This window comes from Phlebotomus papatasi, chromosome 3 (genome assembly GCF_024763615.1).
Source record: "Phlebotomus papatasi isolate M1 chromosome 3, Ppap_2.1, whole genome shotgun sequence".
Classification (NCBI taxonomy): Eukaryota; Metazoa; Arthropoda; class Insecta; order Diptera; family Psychodidae; genus Phlebotomus; species Phlebotomus papatasi.
Window position 1 is genome coordinate 13,223,314 of NC_077224.1, and position 27,387 is coordinate 13,250,700.

At 36.5% G+C, this 27,387-nt stretch overlaps 2 protein-coding genes across 2 annotated transcripts in view; both read right to left on the reverse strand.

The window, feature by feature from the left end:
• Positions 1 to 1,026: 1,026 nt before the first annotated feature.
• LOC129807779 (intraflagellar transport protein 140 homolog) overlaps positions 1,027 to 27,387 on the reverse strand; it is a 45,944-nt gene continuing 19,583 nt past the window's right edge. Inside the window, exons 8-9 of the mRNA XM_055857261.1 lie at positions 21,249 to 22,796; positions 1,027 to 1,230 (exon numbers count right to left, since the gene is read on the reverse strand). Of these exons, the coding sequence (XP_055713236.1) occupies positions 21,270 to 22,796 (1,527 nt within the window). The 3' untranslated portion in view covers positions 1,027 to 1,230; positions 21,249 to 21,269. The remainder of the gene's footprint in view (positions 1,231 to 21,248; positions 22,797 to 27,387) is intronic.
• On the reverse strand, positions 10,929 to 12,047 carry LOC129807781 (uncharacterized). Its single transcript, XM_055857263.1, has 2 exons — positions 11,847 to 12,047; positions 10,929 to 11,788 (listed from the first exon to the last, which is right to left on the reverse strand). The coding sequence occupies exons 1-2, from the start codon at positions 11,890 to 11,892 to the stop codon at positions 10,998 to 11,000; spliced, it is 837 nt and encodes a 278-aa protein (XP_055713238.1). The 5' UTR covers positions 11,893 to 12,047; the 3' UTR covers positions 10,929 to 10,997.

The following is a 27,387-nucleotide window of genomic DNA, read 5'->3' on the forward strand; positions in this document are numbered from 1 at the left end:
ACGTTTCTCTGTCATAATAATAACACTTTTTAGGTGTAAAAATAACGGAATTATGGAATATGGGGGACACAAAGGGCTCTTTTGAGCCTAGTTGTCCAACGCCAGTCGGAAAGCCCAACAATCTACAATCTACAGGTGTAAAAATATATCTTTTTTTTTTTTTGTTAATTTTACACCTTTTCAGGGACAAAATTAACATGAAAAAGGGTAACTTTAACTACTAATACACATAAAAAAGGGAATTTTTACACATAATTTGGATCAATACCGTAGGGTAAAATTAACATTTCCGGAATGCTATTTTAACTTTTTCGGACTTCTCTCAGTAATACGAACTTGGAAAGTTTTATATAATATTTTTTGCTGATTTCTGTGTAAATAATGTTCAAGATTTACTACTGAAAAATCCAGTTTTGTTATGAAGAAAAACAAGATTTTTACAATAATTTTACAAGATTTTTGTAAGCCAATTTTTTCAGGGTAACACATTTACATGGAAGTTTCTTTTCACATCCGAACATTTTCTATTGTGAAATTTTCACAGGAACTTGTAATAAATATTTAGCACAATACGATGGAATACTTGTGCAAATGCTTTTGCTATAACTCTTGTAGCTTTATCATTGTTTCATGGTGACAAAGAAATACGCATACAGAATTCATTACAGGGCCTCCAAAGAGAATAATCAATAAACAATACAACTCATCATCTCACTTTTCTTGTTGTTTCATCCTGAAATACGAGAGGATTTACACAACTCTTTCCCCAAAAACGCTATAATTCAACCGAAATGAGTGCAATTAAAGCTTTATTCACGTGTACACTACTATCTGCACGACTTCATAGAGCACACGTGCTCAAAAGTCTCCCAATTAGCTCATTTTGAGCTCCTCTCAACCCCCCAAGTGCCACTGAAACATGCTGTTTAAATATCTCATGTAAAAAAAAGAGTAGAGGATTATTAATTCAATTGCTGTCAAACACACAATTTAATTTGCTCTCCAAAATGAAAAGTAGATAAAAGATTTAATCAGTTGTAAGAATTTATTCAATTGAAATTACCTCGTGAAACGCAATTAAATTCAATGGACGGAAAAAACATGTTTAATCACAATCAATTTTCTTTTTTTTTACGTCTGTACTCACTTTGTGCTGCAGGTGAGAGGTAATTTGGTCGATGATGAGAGAATAAAACTTTTCCTCTTTTTCATGCATTAATAGAAGGATGTCTGAAAAAAGAAGAATTATTTCTAAGATGCCGCTCTAATGCTACATTTATTTCACTAAAAATTTACGCCGTAGTTTATTTGTTCGAACGTAAGCAGCAAGGGTAAAATTTGAGGTTATGTGAGCATCAGGTGAGGTTATGTCAAAATTTCGCGACATTTCCGAGGATTAAGAAGAATTTTTCACTGTATTTTCAATGGAGTTTTAGTGCCTTTTGGATGTATGGAAATTTCCTGTAAAATCTTCAATATCCCGATCGCCATTTCCCGGATGACAGCTGTCAAACACTCGATAAAAAATTCTGTAATTTCAGCCCCAATTATCTCCACTGAGAGAAATCCGAAAACGTTAAAATAACATTCCGGAAATGTTAATTTTACCCTACAGTATTGATCCGAAATCGGTGTAAATATTACCCTTTTTAGGTGTATTGGGGGTTAAAGTTACCCTTTTTCGTGTTAATCTTACCCTTAAAAAGGTGTAAAATTAACATTAAAAAATGTTGATATATTTTTACACCTAAAAAGTGTTAAAGTTATGAGGAAAAAAAGTTAATCACACCCTCTTTTTTTCCTCAGTGTCTATACCAAAGAGATAACACTGAGAAAAAAAAGAGGCTACGATTAATTTTTTTCGTCATAACTTTAACACTTTTCGGGTGTAAAAATATATCAATATTTTTTAATGTTAATTTACAGCTTTTTAATGGTAAAATTAACATGAAAAAAGGGTAACTTTAACCCATAATACACCAAAAAGGGTAATATTTACACTGATTTCGGATCAATACTGCAGGGTAAAATTAACATTTCCGGAATGTTATTTTAACGTTTTCGGATTTCTCTCAGTGTGGAGACAACCGAGCTGTCAAAGTGTTCCTTAAAATCTTGATTTCTTTGACAGATGTCAAACTTATCAAATACGTGTTCTTTGACATTTTTGAACTTTGTCAAATTCATTAGAAAACCTCATAACTTTTCCCCGTTTTGGTTTCATCGTAAATTAATCTCACAATCAAAATAATCAGACAAGAGAAAATTAAAAGAAAAACTGCAAAATTGCATATTATAAAATAATTATGATCCATTTGAATAAAACATAGTGCTGTTGGTGAGAAAAACATAAAGTTGCCACCCTTCAATACCAACCACGAATGAAGAGTTAATTTTATATCCTTCCAACCATCCAGAGCATTGAAAAATTTTCCACTATCGTGAAGAAAACATAAAGAACATGATAAAATTTTACGTTCTACAATAATTTTCCTAAGAGCTTTTCCATATAACAAGTGTTAATTAGCCAAAGAAATATGTTTTGCATTATAAGATTATTTTAATCAATAAATTCTACCTTTTGCACCCCTTTTTAGCAGACGTTTCTATTTTCTTATCAGACATCCCACCTACATTCCTAATCAAAGCAATTGTTGAGAGAAAAGCCATTTCAGTGAACAAAAGCCACCTTCAAAGGAAGATATTGGGTACAATTTCAATTATAAACGAAATGTATAGGTGTTGGCGTAGTTAATCCACAACCCCATAGCGAAATGATCTTTAGAGGACCTTGCGAATGTTTTGTCGATAGTCATGAGAAGTAGAGGTTAAACGGTTGGCGACAGCGACAAGGGCCTTCAGATGACCCCTATAAATCAAATTAAAAGAAAATGTCCTTGAATTATGTCTAATAACGGGTTTTCAAGGTCACAGAAGATAAAAACCAACAGGAAATTACCATCAATAAGTTGTAATCAACAATCAACTTGTTGTAATACTTGACTTGACCAATAATGAAGGATTCGAGCCCGAGCCGTAAGCTCTGGGGATAGTTCATATGTTTCCGTAAGTGATTGGAGCTTTCCAACGACTTCCGGAATCCTCTAATGTTTGAGTTTGAATTTATTTATTTGTTTTAAATCAAACATATTTAGGATGCGTCCCTCTTACAATGTTTGATTAGATAGGACAAAAAAATTGAATACAAGAAAAAAAAAGATAATGAAAACAAAATTAAATGAGAAAAATTTAAATAGAGAAGAGAAAAAAACAGTCATAAGCCTAAATACACTGAGAAAAAAAGAGGTTGCGATTAACTCTTTTTTCCTCATAACTTTAACACCTTTTAGGTGTAAAAATATATCAACATTTTTTAATGTTAATTTACACCTTTTTAAGGGTAAAATTAACATAGAAATGGATAACTTTAACCCCCAATACACCTAAAAAGGGTAATATTTACACCAATTTCGGATCAATACTGCAGGGTAAAATTAACATTTCCGGAATGTTATTTTAACTTTTTCGGATTTCTCTCAGTGTAAGCTTATGGTAGCTGAGATTTTTTACAGGTAACCTCGAAACGCGTGCAACTCGGGGTGCTTGCAACTCAGAATACGTGAAAATTCTATTGTAAATTGAATTTTGGGGGTAAAGAATCGCGTTGTCTCGACGTGATTCCTTACCCCCAAAATTCAACTCACAATCGAATTTTCATGTATTCAGAGTCGCAAGCACCCCGAGTTGCACGCATTTCGAGGTCACCTGTAAAGAATCTCAGCTACCATAAGCTTATCTGGGCTTATCACTGGTAATTTTCTATTTTAAATAGTCTGAGTGGGGAAGGCCAACAAAAGAAAAAAAAAGTTCATTGAAATCGGTTAATAAACATTAGAGTTAGAGTCCGGTCCATATAGATATAGTAAGGGTCGGGGTATAATGGGTTGGGGTAGAGACGGATGGGACCCATTATTAGAAAGATCATGCACTCAGATACAATATAGGCTAAAATTTCATCGAAATCCCTTCATAAACACAGAAAATGCAGTCCGGTCAAGACATTTTTGGTTATAGCTAGGGTCAGGGTACATCGTGGGAGGAGTGCGACCCACCGTTGGAAAGGTCTTGACCTCAGCTACAACATATTAAAATTTAAAGAAAAAGCATAGTATAGTTTTCGAAATATTCGAGATCGATTAATCGAAAATCGATTTTCGATTAATCGGATGAAATTAAGGTGTCATAAGGGTTATAGTCGTTATAGTACACCATTGTAGCCGGGCTTCTGCCCTGAAAGATTCCATAAGGAGACCAAGGCTTATCGCGGCCAATTGCCCGGCAGCGACCCAGCCCTGTGCCTCCATCCGTACTCTTCCAGGAGTCGGAGGACCTTAAGTTCTGTATTGATCGAAAGCTCTTAGGCCCAACTATGACATACTAAAATTTGAGATCGATCGATGCCATAGGGGCTGAGTTATTGAAAAAATAAAATTTGGGAGTGTTTCAAAATGTGGGGGGGGTAGGTCTGACATCATCAACTTCTAGCCACTTTTCGATATTTAACCTTTGCCGAAAACCGTTTGTCGACATCTCTTTCCGTTCTCTCTCCAGAAGCGTTTGTACTCCGAACGGGACGGATGGGACGTCCCCGAAAATCGATTTTTAGCACACATGATATTCGTGATCTATGAGTGTCAAAACGTGTAAATATAAAATTTGGGCCCGATCTGACGAGGTCAGATTTCACCTAGGACCACAAAAGCTGAGATTGTAAAGAATCTCAGCTAAAACCTGCGATTTCCGACAGAAGCAGCGATATCATGTTGAATTCTAGGGAGAGCGGTGATAGTACTGTGACCAGTAGAGTTTCCAAGATTTCTGACATTTTACAAAATTCGATGTCCCATCATTTAAGAATTTCACTAATCCCAATTTTCGGATCGTGGTATTCCGAAAATCTAGGATTCTAGAATTCCGGTTTTCGGAATTGCGGTACCAAAAACCATGAGAGATCCCAAGTTTTTTGGGACTTTAAGATTTTTAAGCTAGCAATATTTAAGTACTTCGGGATACAGGAATCCTGTTTTACCTAGTGTTTGATTCCGGGATCTTTCCCGAGTGTCAAAATCCAAAGATTTCGGAATTGCGGAATCTCGAATTGGAACCATCAGTGACCCTTAGTGATCAGTACGAATACTGGTTGTCAACTCGTAATCTGGCCTAGAGAACGCAGTTCTAAGGACCTCTGTGAGTCAGATCGGTTTAAAACAAGAGGAATTCTTAGGGTTACCCATTTTGAGGTTTTTGTATCACAAGAGTCGATAACTATATTCGTAGACTTCAAAATGAACAAGATATGGTAATTAAATTCAAAGTTTCAATGAACACACTGGAAAGATTGTAGCTCTACTCTACTGTTATTTTGAGCGATGCTTTAAATATAATAAATTATAGACCGCTTAAAATCGGTTAATAACCAGTTAACATTCGAATTTGTTTCAAATGTTGTTTTCCTTTTTTTCGTCTGTATACAGGATGCTTTCGAAGCACTCTTAGAGAGTTTTTAAGACAAAAGGTTAAATAGATTCTGTTTAAAGGATATGTTTTAGAAGTTATCCAGACGGACATTTCGTCCTTCTAAGAAAATATCGTTGAATCATTCCTAATAACGGTTTTTCAAGATCAAAAGTTACAAAGGCTCAAGAGAGCGTATTTCTCAACCGAACGGTATCATGTTTGGACTCGTTGGAATGGTCTTGGAATTTTCAATAAAACTGAACCGGTTTAAATCGGTTCTGAACCGGTAAGGATCCGGTTCATAACCGATGCGTAATTTTTTTTATCCGATATTCAATTATATTACTCCTAAGCTATTTTGGGCGATCTTTTGAAGGATTCAATCTGTTCAATAAATCGGTTATATGGCATCTAAGTCATGAGAGCGAGCACTGTACAGAGAACTTCTTTCCAGGGTTTTCTCTTACTTTGGACTTTCTCTCCCGAAGTATACCGTAAAGTGTTGATTTCTTTGAAAGGATCGACTGAGAGTATTACTGTTTTGGGAAAAGGGTTCTTTAGGAAGAATCCCTGGTGAATCTTTAACTTCTACCAGTTTTAAGTCATGAGTTCGAACCAGTCGTCCACAAAACTGTGCTACACATGCTATCCCTTCTAAATCTCCCTTTATAAGGGATCCTGTGGGAAAAATTCATTGGGAAAACTATCAGGATCGTCATAAGGGATCTTTAGAAGAATTTTCCTAAGGAATATGTGGAAATCCATTGGATGTCCTGTGAAAATCCTCTACGGGGGCAAAAGAACTCACCCACGAGTTCGATGGCATAGAATAGATAAAAGGGTGTGTTTTGTGGGTGAGTCATTGGTAAACACTGTCTTAATTGAAGCGATGACTATTGTAATATTCATTTTCTTCGACATAATTGTCCATAGTTGCTAATAATAGTCTCTCTCTCGTTCACCCAGAATCAACCACATTCAAGCAGGGAACCAGAGAAAAAGGCAGAAAAGAGCGTTGTTGTAGTATCAACCATCCCTCTTGGGTGAGATATAGATAAAATTGGATTACAATCCCAAAGCTCGCGCAAAGACGAACTAGAGATCATGGGAGAATTTTGAAGAGTGTGGGAGTTGAAACACAATTAATTATTTCAAGTTGGTGGATGGAGGGTGCAAAGAAACATTCTCTTCGTGAATTGTAATCGCATTGTACATTTTAAACGACAGTGATAATTCCTTTCGTATCTATGCCCCAATGTTCTCCCTATGTTCGCAAGGGAATGTTTTCACCATTTCACATCATATCAATTCCCACCGCAATCATACCTAATCCCACGGAATCCAATCTCATTTCCACAATTCTACTTTCGCCACTCAAACCTTGAGGGGCATGCAAATGGAAGGAAAACCGATATTTTAATTAATTTGCGTAGGAATAAGTGTAACCTTTATTAAAAATAAGTGAAGGTAGGGAAAAATTGTACTTGAACTTTCCTTTGTCATGACATTTAAATTATATTTTCAGGTTGTACTAAAATTAAGAAGTGAAATTCAAATTAAAGACACAATTTCTAGACAGATAATAATGCTGATCAATTGAATTCTGTACGTAAAATTGTATAAAAAATGCAAATAAATTAAGATTTGACAACAACTGACTTCGGGATTCATTTAAAAGTCATGCAAGTTAGGTTATGTCAGATATCAGGTGTACTAAATTTATCTTGATAGAGGAATCTCGCTTAATTTGCGACTATTATTTTAGTACTTACTTTTCATTTGTGATGTGTGCTTAAATTTTGAGTTAAGTACATATTTTTTTAGTACCAAATAAACCTATAATTAAGGCTAAGTATAAATTTGTACTAAAATTAGAAAAATTGCTATGTTTTTGAATTGAAAAACAAAAACGATAGTGTAATATCAAAATCCGTTAGTGCAATAGTAGTTTGATTAAATTTATCTGAATCTCCCTGAACTTTAAACATAGATGATTTTTAACCTAACAAAATTTTAGAACATGTACTACAGAATTGCAATTATTACTTTAAACTGAAATTTATAAAGAAATTTCAAATCAATTAAGATGCTTTTGACTAGTAAGATTTATTATTTATTTTAAAAATTTGTTCTTTACAACTACAGTGAAATTTTAATGACATAAACACGTTTAGTAATTATTTTATTGCAGCATAAAATAAAACATTTTAATTAATAATGTACTCAAATTAGAAAATATAAAAAATAGCCTTAAGCTGTGTATTTAAATATTTGCAACAACTAAGCTACTAACTAACTAACAACTTGCCAAGTAAATGAATTAGTACACTTCAATTGTACTAAACCATTTAACAAAAATTATGACATTAATAACCGCGATTACATCAATATGGAGATTATTTCTGTATTGGATATAATTTTGTTGGAAAGCATTTTCAATGCTTTAGAATTTCAGCCCCAAAATTTATTTTTATGATACATTTTCTAAGTACTAAAATGTACAACTGTGAAATGATCAATTTTTAGTTTAAATATCAACTAAATATAGTTTTAAAATAGAAAAATAATCAATTAGTTTTTTGTATTTTGAATATTTCTAACAATATAAACCAATGGTATAGTAAATCTTACGAGCACTAAAATGTACTAACAGAGGTATCGAATAGGTAATCACGAAGTGATCGATTTTCAGGTTAATGCTCAACTGAGAACAGTTCTGTTATACAAAATTTCTAAAGATTTTACAATGTTTCCACTAGAACAGAATGATGCAGTAAAACTTACGAGTACTAAAATGTACAAGTAGAGGTAAACGCTATAGCTATAGCTAAACAAATATAGCTTTGTAGAATTGAATTTCAACATTAAAAGACTTTCCAGGTGGAACATAAATTTTGTAGTGAATCCTACAAGTACTAAAATGTACTAATGAAGGTATCCAGTAGAGAACCACGAAGTGGACGATTTTCAGGATAATGCTTATCTAATAACAGCTTTATAATACAAAATTTCTAAAAATTTTACAATTTCTGTAATAGAATAGAATAGTACAGTAAAACTTGTAAGGACTAAAATGAACAAATGCAGGTATCTTATAGATAAATTCGAAGCGAGCGACTTTAAGATTTATCTTAAATTTAAAACAAATTTAGCTTCACGACAAAAAAATTTGTGGTAAATCCCTTAAGTACTAAAATGTACAAATAGAGGTAACCGCCAAATAAACGATTTCGAAATCAAATATAGCTTTGCAGGATTGAATTTCAACATTAAAAAACTTTCCAGGTGGAATATAAATTTTGTAATAAATCCTACAAGTACTAAAATGTACTAATAAAGATTGTTTTGCAACTGAATATTTCGTCTTCTCATGCTTTTTTTTACTGGGATGAAATATATTGATTACTGCTGTACTAAAATATGCTGTGTTAGAAAATATTCGAATAATGACCTAGAGGCTATTGCCTAGGATCTTGGAGTAATGATTGTGTGTGAATATTGGCTTATTAGGATATTCTGCACGGAATAAATTAGTACATCACAATTGTACTAAAATGAACTATGGCTAAATAGGTTAAATGATCGCATTAAATCAACCTGTGTTTAAATATCTCAATAACCAGATTTAAATGAAACCTTCTGTCTAATTAATTAATTTTTAGTACATCGTAATTTGTACTAAAGTGAATTATCATTAAATCGATCAGATAACAACGAAGTTATCAACCCCTTTTCAAATATCTCATTCATCGCATTGAGTTCATCTTCCGTGGCGGTATTCAATGTGCAAGTTGGTTGTTTTTGGGGTGACCTTAATCTCTGTCTGAACAATACGCACAACCGAATAACGGACATGGAATTTTCTTCTTCTTCAGAAAGTGCCTACGCCCATCCAACCAGACCAAATGTGAATAGGGAATGGTGGTGTAAATAAACAAAACGAAATTAGGGGGGTATGCACAGTAACCAGTTGATTTATTAATTTGTTAATAAATAAGAAAACCTATGCACAGTAACCAGCTTACTAATTTATAAATAAGTTACTTATTAAAATGGCCGTTAAAAGCTTAATTTCAAATTAATAAGTGTTCCGATGCACAGAACTTGACATTTTATTAACTAATGGAATTTTTGATTTATAAACATGCTCCTCGAGAGGAGGTTGTTACACATTATTGTCAAATTAAGTGTTGGAAATCATGCCTCAAAGTACAATTTGTGTATTTCTGCTGTTGGTGCTTTTGCGAAAAAGGAAAGCCCAGGATGCTCGGTGAGAAAAATATATTAAAAAATTCTTTTAAAAAATGTAGTAAAATTTGTACAATTAATTTATCTTTTGCAGAACGAGAACTCTCCGGAGACTGCGAGAACTTCGAGACAAAAACAATGCATTTGTCCTTCCAGAAAACACATTTCGAAGGAAATACAGATTTCCGCGTGCTTTGGCAAAAGATTTGGTGGATGAGTTGAGTCCTTTCGACGAAGGAATTGAAGAAGATATTCCTTTCTACATAAGGGTTTTATCTACTCTGTACTTTTACGCGAATGGTAGTTTCCAGGGAGTAGTTGGCGACTGTAATACTCTTAATACAAGCCAATCTTCTGTCTCTCGAAATCTATCAAAAATTACTAATCTAATTGTGCAGCACTTGGCTCGAAAGTACATTTCATTTCCATCAACAGACGAAGGGAAAAATATAGTTCAGAGAGGATTTCTTGATAAATTTGGCGTTCCAAACATCCTGGGAACGCTTGATTGTACACATGTGGCAATTTCAAAGCCTTGGAGTTCTGATATAGAGCATCATCCTCGTCATTACCGGAATCGTAAAAAATATTATAGTATTAACGTGGAAGCTTGTTGCACATCTGACCTGATTTTTACAAGTGTAAATGCTCGATATCCTGGAGCTGTTCATGATAGTTCCATATGGGTGATGTCTCCTGTTCGTGAATATTTACAGCAAAATTTTGATTTAAATAATCCACTATTCTTACTGGCTGATTGTGGCTATCCAACAGAACCCTGGTTGCTAACGCCATATATAGAGCCTCATGAGGATTTTCAAAGTTTTTATAATATGAAACATAAACAGGCTAGAAAATGCATTGAACAAGCTTTTGGTGTTTTAAAGGGAAGCTTTAAATGTTTGTCTAAAATGCGAACCCTTTATTATCATCCGACAAAAGCTGGGAATATAATATATGGCTGTGTGATCCTGTACAACTTCTTAAAATTAAACAATTTTCCACTGAACGATGTGGAAGACTTGGAAGATCAATCAGTGGAGTTTGCCATTGAAGAAGATGAAGATTTACTACAAATGGCTCGAAACATCCGAAATGACTACGCACAAACACTTCACCCAAGACTTCATCAATAGAATTCATTTGAATCGCTTCAATATATTTCAATAACTTGTAATCACATGAATTCATTTGTACTGTATTTTTTGATATCAGAAAGTAATACAAAAATATTATTCTTTATTTTGTGTTTGGCGATTTCCAGCGATAAAGAAACCCACCATATCCTTAAGAGAATTAGCGATGGTAGCAAAGCTCTCAGCGTTCTTCTCAGCAATTTGAGCATTTTTCTGGTTGACTTTATTTTGGTCAGAAAGAACATTCAGAATCTCTGCCATATCAGGATCACGTAGCAAAGATCGAGACTTCTTTTTCGGTGGAATTACCTGCTCCAAGGATTCCACAGGAATATCAAATGATTTTGTCTTCTGTGGGAGTGATTCTTTGTCATGTTGATTAACAAAATCCTCCATTTCTAGAGACGTGCAACAACCAACTTCACCTAAAAAGGATTCATCTGGAGAGGCTAGTGAAGAATTTGCACCTGACTGTGTGCTCAAAATCCTTGTGGTAGGTGTCGATGTGGAAATTGTTTCAGGAAAAAATAGGTTTGAAAGTTCTGAATTTCCTTTCAAACGTATGATTCCAAAGGCTGCTAGAGCCCTCATCTCAAAATTGGACATTTCTGTTGCCACCCGGGAGTTTTTTTTCGCTTTATTGTATTTGGATTTGAGGGAGTACTCCCATTCTTTGAGGTTCTTTATCCACGCACTGGTACTCTTCTTCGGCTCAATCGTATTAAGTTTACTTGCCAGAATTTTCCATTTTTTTGCATATGCTGCATCATTATTGTCTAGTACTTCCGGATTTTGCTCCACAAAACTAATGAAAATATCGCGCTGGCTGAGTTTGGTACGCTTCTCTCTGGTCTTCAGTCTTTTAGGTTGGTTTTCAGCTTCCTGCTCTGTTTCGTAAAAAAATATTGCATAATTTTAGTTTGCCTGTACTTGGCAATGACTTACCCTCCACATCAAGTGATAGAAACTCATTTTCCTGCATTAGAGCCATTTTAGAGACGAATTAGCACATAAATCCGGAAATATTGATATTAATTCACATTATCTCGCGGCCAAATGTCAGTGCACAAAATTCTCCGGGGTTCACATGTTTGGTAAAACAAATGTTCTAATCCTTTTGCACAATATTTACAATTTCTTAGCGATATCAATGAAAAAAATAATAGCTTGTGATTCAAAATGAAGATTTATAATATTTTATAATCAAAAAACAGTGAAAATTTACAGAAAATATTATTTCAATAATTCAGAAATGGCAATAATTTTTTAAATTTAGGAACCCTTCATTATATGAATCAGCTGGTCGTCAAAATTTTCACATCCTCTATGCGCCTGTTCTGATCTCTAGCGGTGGACACAGTAAACACACTGATTAATTCGAAACAGAACTTAACAGAGCTTTCAAGTGTCATTTTCTGTGTCTGTGCATAGGTTTTCTGATTAATTAATTAATAAGCCTAATAAATCAGCTGGCTACTGTGCATACCACCCTTAATCAATATCCCCCAATGCTTGAAACCTATTCACCTGCTTCACCACCAATTCCGAGCTCTTCGCAGTATCGATGCGGAAAATAGGTGAGAAGAGCTTTCGACGCCAGGGGTGAAGTATAGAAAAGTAGTCTGGAGTGAAATTGTGCAATGTGTATATAACTCAAGAATCAATGCAGAACACCCCTTTCCTCAACTTTACCATCACCATTTTGAGCTAAAACATCCGCATCGATGTCTTACATTTGCAGGCATGCAATAAACACAATCAAATCTGTTTGTAAACGTTTGTCTTTCAATTTCCCCAACGTATCGCGAGCGATTCTGAAATAAATTGGAACAATATTGCACTCACACTCCCTTACCTTTATAACACAGATACCTTTAGCACTATTAAATTTCTCTCAATTGCCAAGAGAATCTGGATAAAGGAGCAATGCTGGATTAATTACACGTATTGCATTTCTGTACGTTTTACGACAATTCTAACTCTTTGAAAGGTCGATTATTCAAATAAAAGTCAATTAATTCTACCTGAAGATGCTTCAACGCGTTTCAAAGCTTTAATAAAAATGAACGAATGTTGTGTCTGGAAAATTTACTACCCAATATTTCAACAAGTGAATTGAAATATGAAAAAAAAATTATTTTATTATTATTTCTAAATGATTGATCCAGAGAGCATATTAGTACTATAAAATTTTTATCGTGCTTTTTTAGTATTCCGTTTAAGGCGATTCAACTGGTAGTAAATCGCGAAATAGTCCTGGAAGTCGAAAGTCGATTTTATCGTTTGACAGTATATGATAAAACAAATAAAGTTGGATCTAGTAACTCGGAATTGCGTTTTAAATTATGAAATTACACTCAACACTCTCTGGTGCCCTTTTTCGTCTACTTTACGTTTAGGCTGTCAGGCTCACTCGTGTCCATATGGCGCCATCTTGGATATCCAGAACGACAATATCCGAATGACAGCTGTCAAACACTCGACGAATTTTAAAAAATCCACCTTCACGCCAATGACATTGGGAATGCCAGATGAAGATCCATCCCGACTGACACAGTCTGTGTCTTCACAGAGGAGACTCAACATTAAAGACTTAATTAACGATCATTTATAAGCATTTATTTAAAGCCTTAAGTGTAGAATCACATTGACAGTAAAATGCTCACCGTATTTCGTTAATTTACGCATTTTCATTGTAATCCTTACGCAAAATCTCGATTACCGTATTACCTTATTTCATACTCGGTGGCACAGGTGAGAATAGTGTAAGAAAATTGAAGAAATAAAACGAAAATGCGATAAACGGTGAGAAAAAAACTGTACGATTAATTTCTCTTACAATTATTTTGCTCACCGTTTATCGCATTTCTATTTTACTTACCCAATTTTCCTATATTATTTTCATCTAGTGCCACCAAATATGAGATAAGGTAATACGGTAATGGAAAATTTGCATAAGAATTGCAATGAAAATGCGTAAATTAACGAAATACGCTTATTAATAAAATATGAACTGTAGACCTCAATAAAGTCTAGGTTTTCCAATTTATATAAATTGCAGACATATGTAATTGTCACTTATACGTCCCTGCTTCAGTGATTGACCAAACGTTGTATCACTTTAGGAAAGAAAAAATTATCGCGGAAAAAAGTTTTCCAAATAATCCATAAGCAATGATTTTTTTCTAAATTGTATTTTAGGTGTGCGATTTGTCAATCTCACTTGAACACCGGTCAAATTAGTAAGATTTTTTGCACATATTCATTTATAAATCCAAAAAATATATTGGAAAATATTTCATGTTGTAACTGACAGCCGAGCTACACGTAAGGCAACACTATTTCTTTAGTTCCAATGCTCGCCGCAACGAACGCAAAACAATGGTCTTCGCATTAGGTGACGTAAAAAGTTCTGAGCCTCAGCTAGATGAGTTTGGCGATCAATATCTCACAATATATAAATCGCATCGGGGTCAAAATGGTGTTTGAAAGGTGAAAACTCTCTTTCAAATTTTTTGACAGTTTTGCGTTTGGTGAAGTCAGTTGTATATACATTTCCAAAATGAGAGTAAAACAAAAAGAAATTCGATATGTTCTTCAGAAATACTACGACAAAGTTAAAAAGACGAAATAGGCGACCGAAAAAAATGGACAGTTTAAGGACCTAATACGGTATCTGAAGCAACAGCAATTCGATGATTCAAGCGTTTTCATTCTAGGAAAATGGACGTCAAAATTGAAATACGCTCTGGTAGGCAAATTGTTGAAAATGTCGATAAAATGACAGAAATTATTGAGTTAGACCAGTACACGAGCACTTGTTGTATTTCTCAAAAACTGATGATATGCTAGAAAAAAATTTGAAATAATTTGCAGAAGGCTAGTCTCAGGAAGAACGGTGGAGTCTTCGCTGAAACGCCAGGAAACCGATCAATTTTTGAAACGAATAGTAAGTTTCGATGAAAACTAGGTCCAATTGGGTCACATTCAAGAACAACAGTTGGAAAAAATCGTGATCTAAAAGCGTGATGAGCCGACCCATACAATCGTAAAGCCCGGATTAATGACCAAAAAGGATTTTCTGTGTGTTTGGTGGGATTAGAAGGGACTCATACACTATGAGCTGCTCTCCAATGACCAAACGCTCAATTCGGATCCCTATTGTCAACACCTGACCAGATTGAAGAAAATTAAAGACCAGGAGCGGTCAGAATTGGCCGGTAGGAAGGGTAGTGTAATTCATCAAGACAACGCCAGGCCACACACATCTTTAACGACGCTCCAGAAGCTCCAAGAGCATGGATGGGAAGTTCTATCGCACCCGCCGTATAGTTCAGACCTGGCACTAATTGATTATCATCTTTTCCAACATTTTCAGCAGTAGGAACGAGAACTACTTAAATCGTGGAATCATGAAACTGCCATCAAAATGAACAAAAGTTATCAAACAAAATGACGCATATTTGCTTTAATTCAAATAATAAGACAGGAAGAAGGATATTTTGAATTTCAGTGTTTGACAGCTGTCATTCTGATATCGATGTAATAATAGTCAAAATTTCGAGGTCCAATAATCAAGCTCACACTCTGCCAAAATGGGAGATACTTCCCTTTCCAAGTAACATTTTGTCTGAAACTTTCTTTATCAGTCTCGATAAGTACTTCCAGGTGGTGCTTCAAAAATTAGCCACCGGTGACGCTGCGTTTGCTTAAAACTTCAAACTCGTTTTTCTCAAAAACGCTATAGGGGAAGCTGATCAAATTTTACAAAGTTTTTGAAGTTGTCTAAACATGAAGTGTGTTCAATGTGGTTTCAATAGAAGACCGGAGATATAATGGGTTAAAGTTTACGATATTTTAACCGAATTTGATGACTGAAAGCGCAAATCTCTGATTATTATTATTGCAAACTTTAGCTTAGCGATCTAAGCCAAGTTAATAATCAATGTCTAACGGTACTAATATTTGTAATGTGTATTGTATAGGTAGGGACTGTCGAAATAAGAAGTTTTCACCATTCAATCGTAGTCCACTCACGTAAACTGACAAATACTTCTACTTTCTGGAATCTTGGAACTTCACAAGACAAACGCTAATGGCGCCTTTGTCCCAAAAATCAATTTCCCTATCACATAACCCCAATTATCTCGATTCCTACTTAACCGATTTTGATTATTACTTTGCCAAAATGGAAAGACATTTATAACTATATATTATTCACTAAAAGCAAAAATAGGCCATCGTATATGCAGTATTTCCAGTATTTCCTTATTAAAATAGCCAGATTTTGCTCTAACTACGTCATTTCGTTGAAACACCTTTTTTATCTGCAAATAACGCAATCTGTGTTATTTTATTCCTGTATTTAGCGTTAAAACAATAAAGTCACTGAAAATAATTAATTATTCTAGCAATGAGACATTTAACTTAAAATTTATTGATTTTTTCGCAATTCAATTTAACTAATTGGGATAGTTTTCGTGAAATATAGTGATATAGTGCCAGATTCATTTAATTGAATAGCCAATTTCATGTGAAATTTTATTGGAAAAAATCTATCAAAAGTTTTATTCTCTTTTTTTTTGTTTCAAATTAATATTGAACTATCCCTTGTTTATCAAAGTTTCTGCAGCTTTAGAACAAAGTTATCTAGTCCACATGACTGAGTGTGTAATTCAAATCCCTTTGACCCAAATTTTATTGTGAAATTTTTGATTGGAGACTGGGGAGAAGCATTGAGAGGCGAATAGCTGGAGATGATGGTGAAGAATTGAAGTTTTTGGTGAGCATCGCACGAAATTGTGGTGGATCAACTCAAAAGTGTCTATAGCAGCAATTTAAATTCGATCCCGCACCATAACCAATCAATCACCCTCCCTGGAAAAAAGCTCTTCCCCCTACCCTCCCCTATTTTCTAGTCGGCCCAAAAAAGCCCAGACACTTGGGGAGTAAGACCTCGAGAGAACTTTTGGTCTGTTGCAAAATTAATGTTGTTGGGCATGATGGTTTGGTGAGCAAGACGATCCCGGGGAAGCCCAAGAGATTGCGCGTATTTGAACTTTCTTAATTAACTAACTATATATGTTGGTGAAGGGGTAGCGACAGCGAGGATGGAGAGTGCGAAAGGGGTGTAAAGTCAAGACAAAAGCTCAAAATGGTAAATTACAGCACAACATTCTTCCTCAAACCCATTTAATACTATGTCCAATTGTTAGCTCACGCCAGGCAATCACTGATATTTGTCACTTCCTCCTCTCATTGAGAACTAAACAAGAACCTTCCAAGAATCAAAATCCCCTTTCCTCCTCCAAACATACATCACTAATTGAAGTTTCTCTGATTGTCCTCAAAATAAATTGGATGCAATTTATCTTTCAGCATTATTTAGAATTTTCCAATAAGAATTTTAACAATTTAGCGAAAAAACATCTTCAAGATGTACCATGGTATCTATCTAAAAACTTCCCTTGATTAAATATAAATGGCAGGACATGGAAGAAATTGCGTAATTTGCTCCAAATAACGAAATAATTGGCCATTTAAGAATGCATCTTCTTGCTCACCAAGTGCATCCCATTTGGACAAATTATCTACTTAAATTGAGATAAATATCTGCACGTCTGAGGAACAGTTTAAGAATAAGCAGTTTGTTGGAGAATAAGGAGAAACGACGATAAATTTATATTTGAACTGAACCCTATAGAAATGTTTTGTAGATTTTTTTCAGATTCTGTATTAAATATACTTTAATAAAATTTGGAAGTATTTGAAGTCACAAATCCTTAATAAATCGCACAAATAGAAGTCATGTAATGGAGATAAAATGGATATTATTCATGCAGCGTCATTACTTAATATGAACATAGAATAATCGATGAAGTTATGCAAGTCCAGTCGGGTTCCCTTTCGAAACGTCATTTCGCTTTTTTAGAAAAAGACAGCTATATGGCCCCGAGTAAGTCCGACAGCTTTACATAAAATAGAAGAAGAAGAAGAATAAGAAAAAGCGTGATATTCAACGCAATCATTAAAAAAACTTTTTTTGTTCTTTGTGACAAGGTTGTTGTTAGCGCAAATCATATATTTTGGTGGATCTCTCCTCAATCGTTGATATTCAATGTAAAAACTCATGGAAATATAATAGCTATGCTGCAGAGGAATCTAGCGGGCGGTTGTTTGAAAAATTTCCCCTCCTTTTTTGACTTTTATGCGTCAGATCAGAGGGGATAAGAAATACAAGACGTGCAAAGTTCAGTTACCAAAAATCCACAGAAGAGACAACATTGTGCAATTTTTAATTATCCAACCAAGTGGAAAGATGTCCAAGTGACAAATTAAAATTAAATTAGTTCCATCTGGAAGTCTCAAGAATTGAGAAAAGGTGATTTTCCTGCACACCCGTGGAAGCACGTGGCCGGATAGCCGGTATAAGGTTCATATCCGTGCATCCACGCAACAGTCAGGGAGTCAAGAAGTCAAGGAGTCTCATATACGCCTATATCATCCACAAAACTCAGTGTAAATTCCCCTATATTTTTATGGTCCTTCGAGTCGGATAAAAGTAGAAAGTTCATATTCAAGCATCCATGTCACAGTCTGTATCAGATAATCTAATACACGCCTACATATATCATCCACACGAATCAGTAGCCGTACTCACTATGGCGTTGTTATGTCGTAATCTCCGTAATCTGTTATCTTGTTATAATTTTTCATTTATAAAATACATTACGAGAACATAACGAGATAACGAGATAACGATATTACAAGATAACAGCGCCATAGTGAGTACGGCTAGTGTAAATTCCCCTAAATTTTTTATGGTCCTTCGAGTCGGATAAAAGTGGAAAGTTCATATCCAAGCATTCACGCCACAGTCTGTATCAGATAATCTCATACACGCCTATATCATCCACACGAACCAGTGTAAATTCCCCTAAATTTTTTATGGTTTTTCGAGCCAGATAGCCAGTAGAATGTTCATATCAAAGCATTCACGCCACAGTCAAGGAGTCAGGAAGTCAGGGAGTCTCATAGACGCCCATATCATCAACACAGGTCAGTGTAAATTCTCCTACATTTTTCATGGTCCTTCGAATCGGATAGTCGGTAGAAGGTTTATATCCAAGCATCCACGTCACAGTTTGAATCATATAATCTCATACACGCCTATATCGTCCACACAAGTCAATGTAAATTCCCCTACATTTTTTATGGTCCTTCGAGCCAGATAGCCCGTAAAAGGTTCATAACCAAGCATCCACTCCACGCCACAGTCAGGGAATCAGGAAGTCTCATATACGCCTATATCCTTCAAACAAATCAGTGTAAATTCCCCTACAGTTGTATTATGTAAAATTGTTAACAATCCCATTGTCGGTAAAGTTATCTTAAATATATACCAAGACCGATTTAGTTTATCTATCCGCCCCTTCAGGTATCCAGTCAACTCCTCTCTCATCTGTAAGTATGAGAATACGCGTTAGATACCGCTCGAAAGAGCACGCGCAATTCTCACTGGATGAGCCGAGGATTCTGTGAAATTCCCTGCTTTAAGTCCGGAAATGCAAACGGCTTGGAAACGAGGATATTGATTGGACTTTTCTTTGTCCAACAATGTGCTCCCTGGAAATCTTTAATTTTCTCCTCACAGATGAATAATTCACGGTATAGACCACACTGGGTTGAAGCTATTGAACTCAGGACATTACAGATCACCAAAGAATTTACACAAATCACAAGTGATAGATTTTATTAACTTTTTCTTCACCAAAATGTGGACTTTTTTGACATGAGAGAAAGCAAGTACAAAAGCGGAGAAAAAAATGACATGACAAAAGAGAATAATGAAAAATAATGAACTGCACTAATTGTGTTACTTGGTGTTTTTTTACGCGTTGTATATGCGTAAACACCCATCAATTTTACCGGTAAGATCAATCTAAAAATCGAGCAGCTTTTGGGGGAAACTAGAGATTTTCCATCGAGCCTCGTACAGCAAACCAACTTCACACCAAACCTGAGGATCATGTCAGTTTCCCACTAATCGACATCGGTTTAGAAATTAGCCCAAAAATGAGGATCGATATGGACATTCACGAATTAGTCCAACATTTGGAATGAACGTAAAAAGGTTCAATTTCCACAGAGATTTTGTGGAAATTCCGTGGAAATTCTGCCAAATCGGCAGTCCGGCACGAGATCGACAAATCCGTGCGAAATCACAAAATCGGGAGATCGGCACTCGAGTGAACCATGAGCGGCACAGTTATCTCCCTTTATCGCCTTCAATGATAATTCATTAATATGAAAAACACCCTGAGAGCAACATTGCGGAGCCGACCAAAAAAATTTGAACAAAAAAAATTTGACACAACAAAAGATCCATTTTTCACTACACATTTTGGTTTGACATCCATTAAGAGGAAGCTTACTGTGCCTCTTCCCAACGGTTAAATCCCCGTTGGTATTTTATTTAGCATCATAGATGTCTCTCGGAGCGGCGCCAATTTAGCCTACAAGCGTTTCTAGTCTTAGTATGAGGTAATCCTTCAGGAGGGGTATAGTAGAGGGGTTTATTATTAGAGTTAGTTCATGTTGGATCGCAGGCAATAGATGAATAGGAGGAACGCTGAGCGTTCTTGAGAAACCTCTGACGGCCAAGGAGCATCCTCCAATACACGGATCTAACATGATATTATTTTAGCAATAAAAGACTGCACATTTATTGGCAATTAATGCAAAAGCCGCTAAAATGTAATCCTAATCTAGGATACTCTGACTAAGGGTGAGTTAGAAAATGTTTTCAGACCTAAGTCGAGACTTAGTGCTGAGAGGTCGATTCCAGTCGATTCTGGCAACATTGAATCTGACAGGTCGTCAAATGACTTACAGAAAACATTACCAAAGTCCGTTTTCACAATTTTGCTTACAAAATTATTTCACTTTTGAGTAATGGTGGATAAACCTCCATTTGTGCTTTTTTGGTGTCTGAATTTTTAGTCAATATTATCATAAGACACTATCTGGACGCCATAATAATTTTTCATAAACGAAAGTTCGATCTAATATTTGATAAGCCGATGCAGCTGTCAAAAACAAAATGGCATACGGATCGCATGGCGATGTTTTTGGCGATATTATTCGATATTATTTGACGCATCCGGGTATTCTGCTTTTCACTAGAAAAACTTCTAAACACTGACTTTCTGACAGTATTTCGTTCTGCCAGGTTTTCTGAATACTTTCGAACATAGAAAACGCAGTTTCGAACATGTTTCAAACTCAGAGAAAATTGCCCCTTCATGTCAATGTAATGAAAAACAAAGATTAATAAAAAGCACTTACCTTGAAAGTGTATCGGGGCATCTAGTTGAAGACCATCTCCTGGATCTCTTCATCGTTGTCGTTGTCAGGAGTTGCCGTCTGCTTCCTCTGCCTCCCCGAAGACCAAACACTTTCGAAAGGAACTCCGCACTCTGAACAGATTCGTTCAATCAGAGACTTCTCCACCAGTCCCCGACTGGCCCAATCCGGTGCCCGATTCGCGAGATCCTTGAGAGCATTGAGAGCTTCCGGAAAGAGCCTTGAAGCTGCAAAGGCCTCAACAAGCAAAGCGAGAATGTCGACATGACGAACTGGAGGTTTCTCCACAGTGTGAGCCAAGATATTGCGACAACCTGCAATTACAGCCTGGTTTTCGCCTCTCGACATACTTTCTTGCAGCTCCAGGACTCGTCGACATTCCCCAATGGTCAGTTCCAGCTGATCAGCTGAACGCTTAGCATTAGGCAACTTAGCTAGGCATCTATTGGCTTCGAGCAAGGCTTTCAAGGCCTTCTCGTAGTCCCGATATTCGTCAATTTCAACTTGAGCACAAGTCACGTAGAAATTGGCCAGGAGATCAAAAGCCTGACCCTTTGAGTAGAAAGTGACGATGTTCTTGAGAACTTTGGCGTCACTCTGCCAATTGAGGGCTTGCAAGTAATTGGCAGCCATGATATAGACCTCCTTCTGACGCGACATACTTGCGAAGAAGATTATCTTTTCCGTGTCACCAGATTTCAGAAGACTCTTCATGGCTTTGATCTTGTCTCCAGCTTGAGTGAACTTCTTCGTAGCCGTATGATAGTCTCCTTGTTCCTGCAACAGCTCTCCAAGAGTGATCAAGATCTGTCCCCTTGTTTCGTCATCAGCTTCGTCTTTACCGGGAGTCAGGAGTTCGGCGAACGTTTCCGTTACAGGGACTCCACGATCTCGACAAATTTCCAATGCTCGCTGAAACTGCCTAGTATTAGCCAAGAGTTGAACAGCCTTTTGAGCTTGTTCGATGCTAAGGAAGAAGTCCGCGCAACGCGATACGAGCTCCTGATCGGATGACGCGTCCAACTCTGACGCAATGACCTGCAAAGTTTCCGGTTGTTGCGAAGCAAAGGCCATTTCAACTGCCTTATGCAGCATTCCAGCTCGATGGTACAGTTCAACAGCTCTCTTGAACTCCCCGCATTCCTCAAAATACGAAGCTGCAGCAGCTTTATCTCTCCCGCGAGCAGCGTTAGCCACTGTCCAGAGATCCTCCCTCAAATCGTTCTCACGACAAATCCTTACGGCATTGCCGTAAGTTTGAGCTCTAGTGTAAAACTGAATGGCCTCCTGAGGTCTACCAATGTTCTCATAGTGCCTGGCTAGATGATAGCAAGCTGCCTGGTCACCACTATGCCGAGCCGTGCTCTCAGCCCTTGACAGTTGTCCCAAGAAACAGAGGATTCTGACTTGGGAAAACCAATCGTCAGCTTTCTGGTAGATCTTAAATGCTGACTCCATATCACCCGTACTCTCAATATACTGACCCCACCATTTTAACAGACCTGTATCCGTTGTATTCATCATGTATTGCTATGGGAAGTCAACGAACCGGGTAAATATCTGAGTAATTCATTAAATTCCTAATCAGCCCTCAATATGAGCGATAAAACTCCAAACAGACACAGAGTTATTGAACTAGGGTTGCAGTCCTTTGAAGCATACGAACCCAAGTTGCTTTGTGCCACATTGATTAAAGCAACAGAATTTGCAGTCGTGGACGTCATAATCTAAGTTCTACATTGAGAATCTAGCGCAATGATATACAAAGCAATCTTCAAAATCTTAAACGTGGGGATCCGTTAAGAAAAAGCAGTTTGGAAAAGAAAGCGAATCAAATTGCTTTACTAGCACGGTCCAGAGATTCCATAGTCAAGGGCTTTCTAAGGACAGATGAGGAAATTTTTGGCATTTGGCAATTGTGACGAGAACGATTTCATACATTCTAAAGTTTGGGAAATTAAATGACGTAACAAGCAAGATGACTGTTGAAACTGTATGATTCCAAGACTGGGCTTATCGAGGGCATCCTAGATTCACGTAGGTACACTGTAATTTGCTCATGTTCATTTATGGTTCAAAGTAGCAAAGAACTAAGGTATCTAGCTATATATATTCGAAAGGTATCAAAGACCAGTCCAGTTGAGCAGTATTGGACCGTAAGTTTGCGCTTCACCTGTTTAAAAGCAAAGTCTTTCGCAGTAAACTGTCAAGTAAACGCAAAAATCAGACGAATCAAACCAAGCAAACAGTACAAGCCGTTATGATGGAAGATAGGTCGGCTATGAGGCAGACTACAGCGAATGCATCTGAAGTAAATTCTGGACCTTCACAGGAAACGTCATAGTTCCGTCTTGGAAGTCCGAAAACTTTCCTGAAATTACGGGGATTCCGGAGGCCTTAGATTAACCTAGATGTTTTAAGGCTGTGACCCCTGCGACTCCATAAGGACAAATGGTTGAAAACGAACGAATACGTATAATTGGTGCCCAGATAACACAAAAGCTGATACCTAGATAAAGGACGCAGCGGACACAGCCAAGAAGAAGCTTGACCATCTCAAGTAACACTCTCAAATAAGAGGTAGTCTACTGATTGTAAGAAAGGAGTAAAATTTGTGACGAGCCGTCTAGACAAGCTTCACTTTCTGAGGTTTCATTTGGCTATATCGGGGAAGGTTGAAATCGCATGCTGCATAGGCTGTTAAGGCAGATTACAGAAGGGACATGTTAAATAAAAGTGCCCTGCCTTAGAAGCGTGTAGAAAAAGGAAACCTATTAACAAAAATCGACAAACACCGGACTCAGGCAGAGGGACGGACTGTCGTGCGTTCTCTTTAACCTGGAACTGGAGAAAGCCTAGAAGATCTAAGGTCATTCTTAATTCCACGTAGCTCCTAGCCTATGTTGACGATATTGACATAATGGGACACAATTCCAGAGCTGTATAAGAGTCCTTCAGCCAGATTGAGCAAGCAGCACAATCAGATTGGGGTTACAGATAAATCAAGGCAAAACAAAGTACATGGTGGCCACGCCAGCAGCAACTCCGGCAACATCGACGGAGAACATCGGTCAAACAAGGTTCTCGATAGGGGACTACAAAATCCTTCGTTTACCTTGGGTCAACAATCACAGCCGACAACAAGATCTCAACAAATATAAAAGCCATCAGAGCCAATTTCAGTCTATCAAGTGCTTTCCGGTTCAGAATTATCTTAGACATAAAGACTAAGCTACTACTATACAGGACTATGATCCTGCCAGATCTCGTATATTCGTCTGAAACGTGGGTCCTCAGCAAACAGGATTGCGAACTCTTAGCCGCGTTTGAGAGGAAGATTTTACGACGGAACAATCATCAGGTGTTTGAACGCTACCGAGAGGTAACTGTCATCCAGCAAATACGCCTCAATAGATTCCGGTGGGCTAGTCATCTGGTTCGCAAGAAAGAGGACGACCCAGCCTGAAAAGTCAATAGGGACGGACTGAATGCTTCCAGGAAACGAGGCCGACCCAGCCATCGATGGATTGATAGGACTCAAGTGGCAACGGGTACTGAAGCAGGTCAAGACCAGCAATTGGTTGTAGCGTCGGTTAAGTAAGTAAGTAGTAAGTGAGAATCGCCAAGGTGAAAAAGTGACACTTAAGTCATCCAATCTTCACTGAAATAAAAATAGCAGGAAGTCCTGTCTACACTCAGGGTCGATCTGGGATTAGGTAACCTTACGCTATCTAGACAAGTGTTCTAATCACTGGGCTACAGAGAACTAACAAAGCTGACCGAAATGTGGTCAGATCTGGAACTACGACCAGGAAGGCTTTGTTGCACTTTTGGTGGGATTGGAAGGGGATCATCTACTATAAAGCTGAAGTTGCTAACCCTGGCCAATAAGAATGGATTTATGTTCTTTCAAAATAACGTTGGACCGCATATTTGGTAACTATCTTTATTAGAAATTTATTTTGAAGAGCTTATCCCTATTGTCGCGGACCTAGGACACTCAGGGCAGCAGCCCACGCCTGTCGATTACAATGTCTTGCATAGCTTTTCTGGGGAATCTTTCTTCATTTATGTGCTGTCAATGACCACGCAATCGAAATTGTGATCTCTCAACACGGAGAAGCACCTTCTCGACTCTTAGATACTCAGGGACGGCTGCGTTCCTCACTCAATCTGGACGAGTGATTACTTTAACCTCCCAGAAGTACCTCATCTCGGCAGCTTGTTCCCGCGATCTTATTTTTCGGTCATTTTCCAAATCTCATGAACATAGGTGAGAATCGGAATGAACATAGCTTTGAAAAACGATAATTTAGCAGAACGACTAGGCTCGGCCTTCCTCATCACATTTCTGCCAAACTCCCTAATTACTGCAGAAGCTTGACCGATTCGCTACTAAAGTTCTTAATTAAATGAAATTTTGAAAGTCATGTACAAACATACAACTCATCGTAGACGAAGGCTGACTAAGCGACTCTAATGCCTGGTAATCCAGGAATTGACAGAAAACAAAGTTCTGTTGAGTGGTCGGTGGGACTAAAAGCGAATCACCTACTTTAACATTCCTCACGTAAAGCTTCTACCTAGCTCTTACTACAAATTCTAGGTGCTCCAAAAGCAGTATAGAACCACCAAATTAACACTTGGAAGGACCCTAGTGGCAGCCGCTGCCAATTTAGTTTTCAATGTTATTTTTTATAGTGAAGAATATATCATTTCGCCTGGACGCCTGATTGAATGCGTGCAGAATTTATCTAGCTATTTTTTCGTTATAACATTTTTAATAAAAATTAAATATTAATGTAAATATATTGCAAAAACAAAAAACTGCACTCGGAAGGACCAAGTGGCTGTTGCTGCCATTTGCATTTTATATGGGAGTTTGACGTTCTGCAGATGTAATTTTCTTGATTGTTAGTGTATAAAAGCCCTAAAAGAACAGTTTGAAAGTGTTTTTGCTAATTATTGAGATGACATATAGGGAAAAGTGACATACCTTTAAATGCGTCAAAATCAGAATGCTTCAATTTTTCTCTTATTTCCCAAAGCTAAAAATCCATGATTCTGATAAAGATGAAAACATCGAATGGTTAAAAATCTTTAGATACAGTACCCAAAGAAATGAAATTTCTGGTTCAGACACCAGAAAAGAACTGACTAAAGCTCCGAATATTAAAATGTAATTAAAAATATCAAAATATTATGTAAAATTCGATAAGTGGCAGCGGCTGCCACTTGGTCCTTCCGTGACACTTTTAGTTAGGGTTCTACGAAGTGTTAAATGGGTTATATAGAAAAGTTTGGTTATGTTAAGGTTTAACCTTAAAAATCCAAAACACTTTTTTGTATTGTACAGTGTCTTTTCCAAAGAACTTTTTTTTATCATTTTGATCACTAACTTCGTCAGTAGGAAAAACTTAAAACTGATCTCTTAATGTTAAATTATTAAAATTCTAACCTCACAAACATAAAAGATCTTGGTGATTCAAAATGTTTGTGAATGCTTTTGTGTCTGTGAAAAATGAAATCGCAAATTCCTGAATTATTGAAGAAATTGTATGTATAATATTTTTTCAAAGTTTAATTTGAGGTTAGGTCAAACATAACCTCAAATCCGGAAAAATTATCCATCAAATAAAGGTAATTTTGGTTTTGAGAAATTTAATAAAACTGATTTTATTAAATTAATAACTTGCTTCATAGATTTTCAAAGTTATTTTACAATAATATGCATGAATTAAATATGTGTAACGCCTCCGTGGAAAGTTTATTGTTGTTTGGTATAAAATGGACAAATATTTGTCAAAAGGATTCATATAATGTGTGATAAATAGCACGAAAATTGTATTACAAAAAGAGCCTTCATGCTCCAGCCTCTATTTTCTGAAATATATTTTAATTTCGGCAAACATGAAATAAAAATCTCGCATCAATTGTTAATATAAATGCATTTTTGATTATTTCATAATTTCCTGTCTGTTTATCGGGATAATGTTTTTCAGGTTGTTTTATGGTGAAAATAAAAAGTTCTTTTATTTGTCGATGGATCAATTTTGTGGCCTAAAAATGTGCCATGGAATTCCCATGAAAGATTCATTGGATTTCAGTGAATTTATTTATT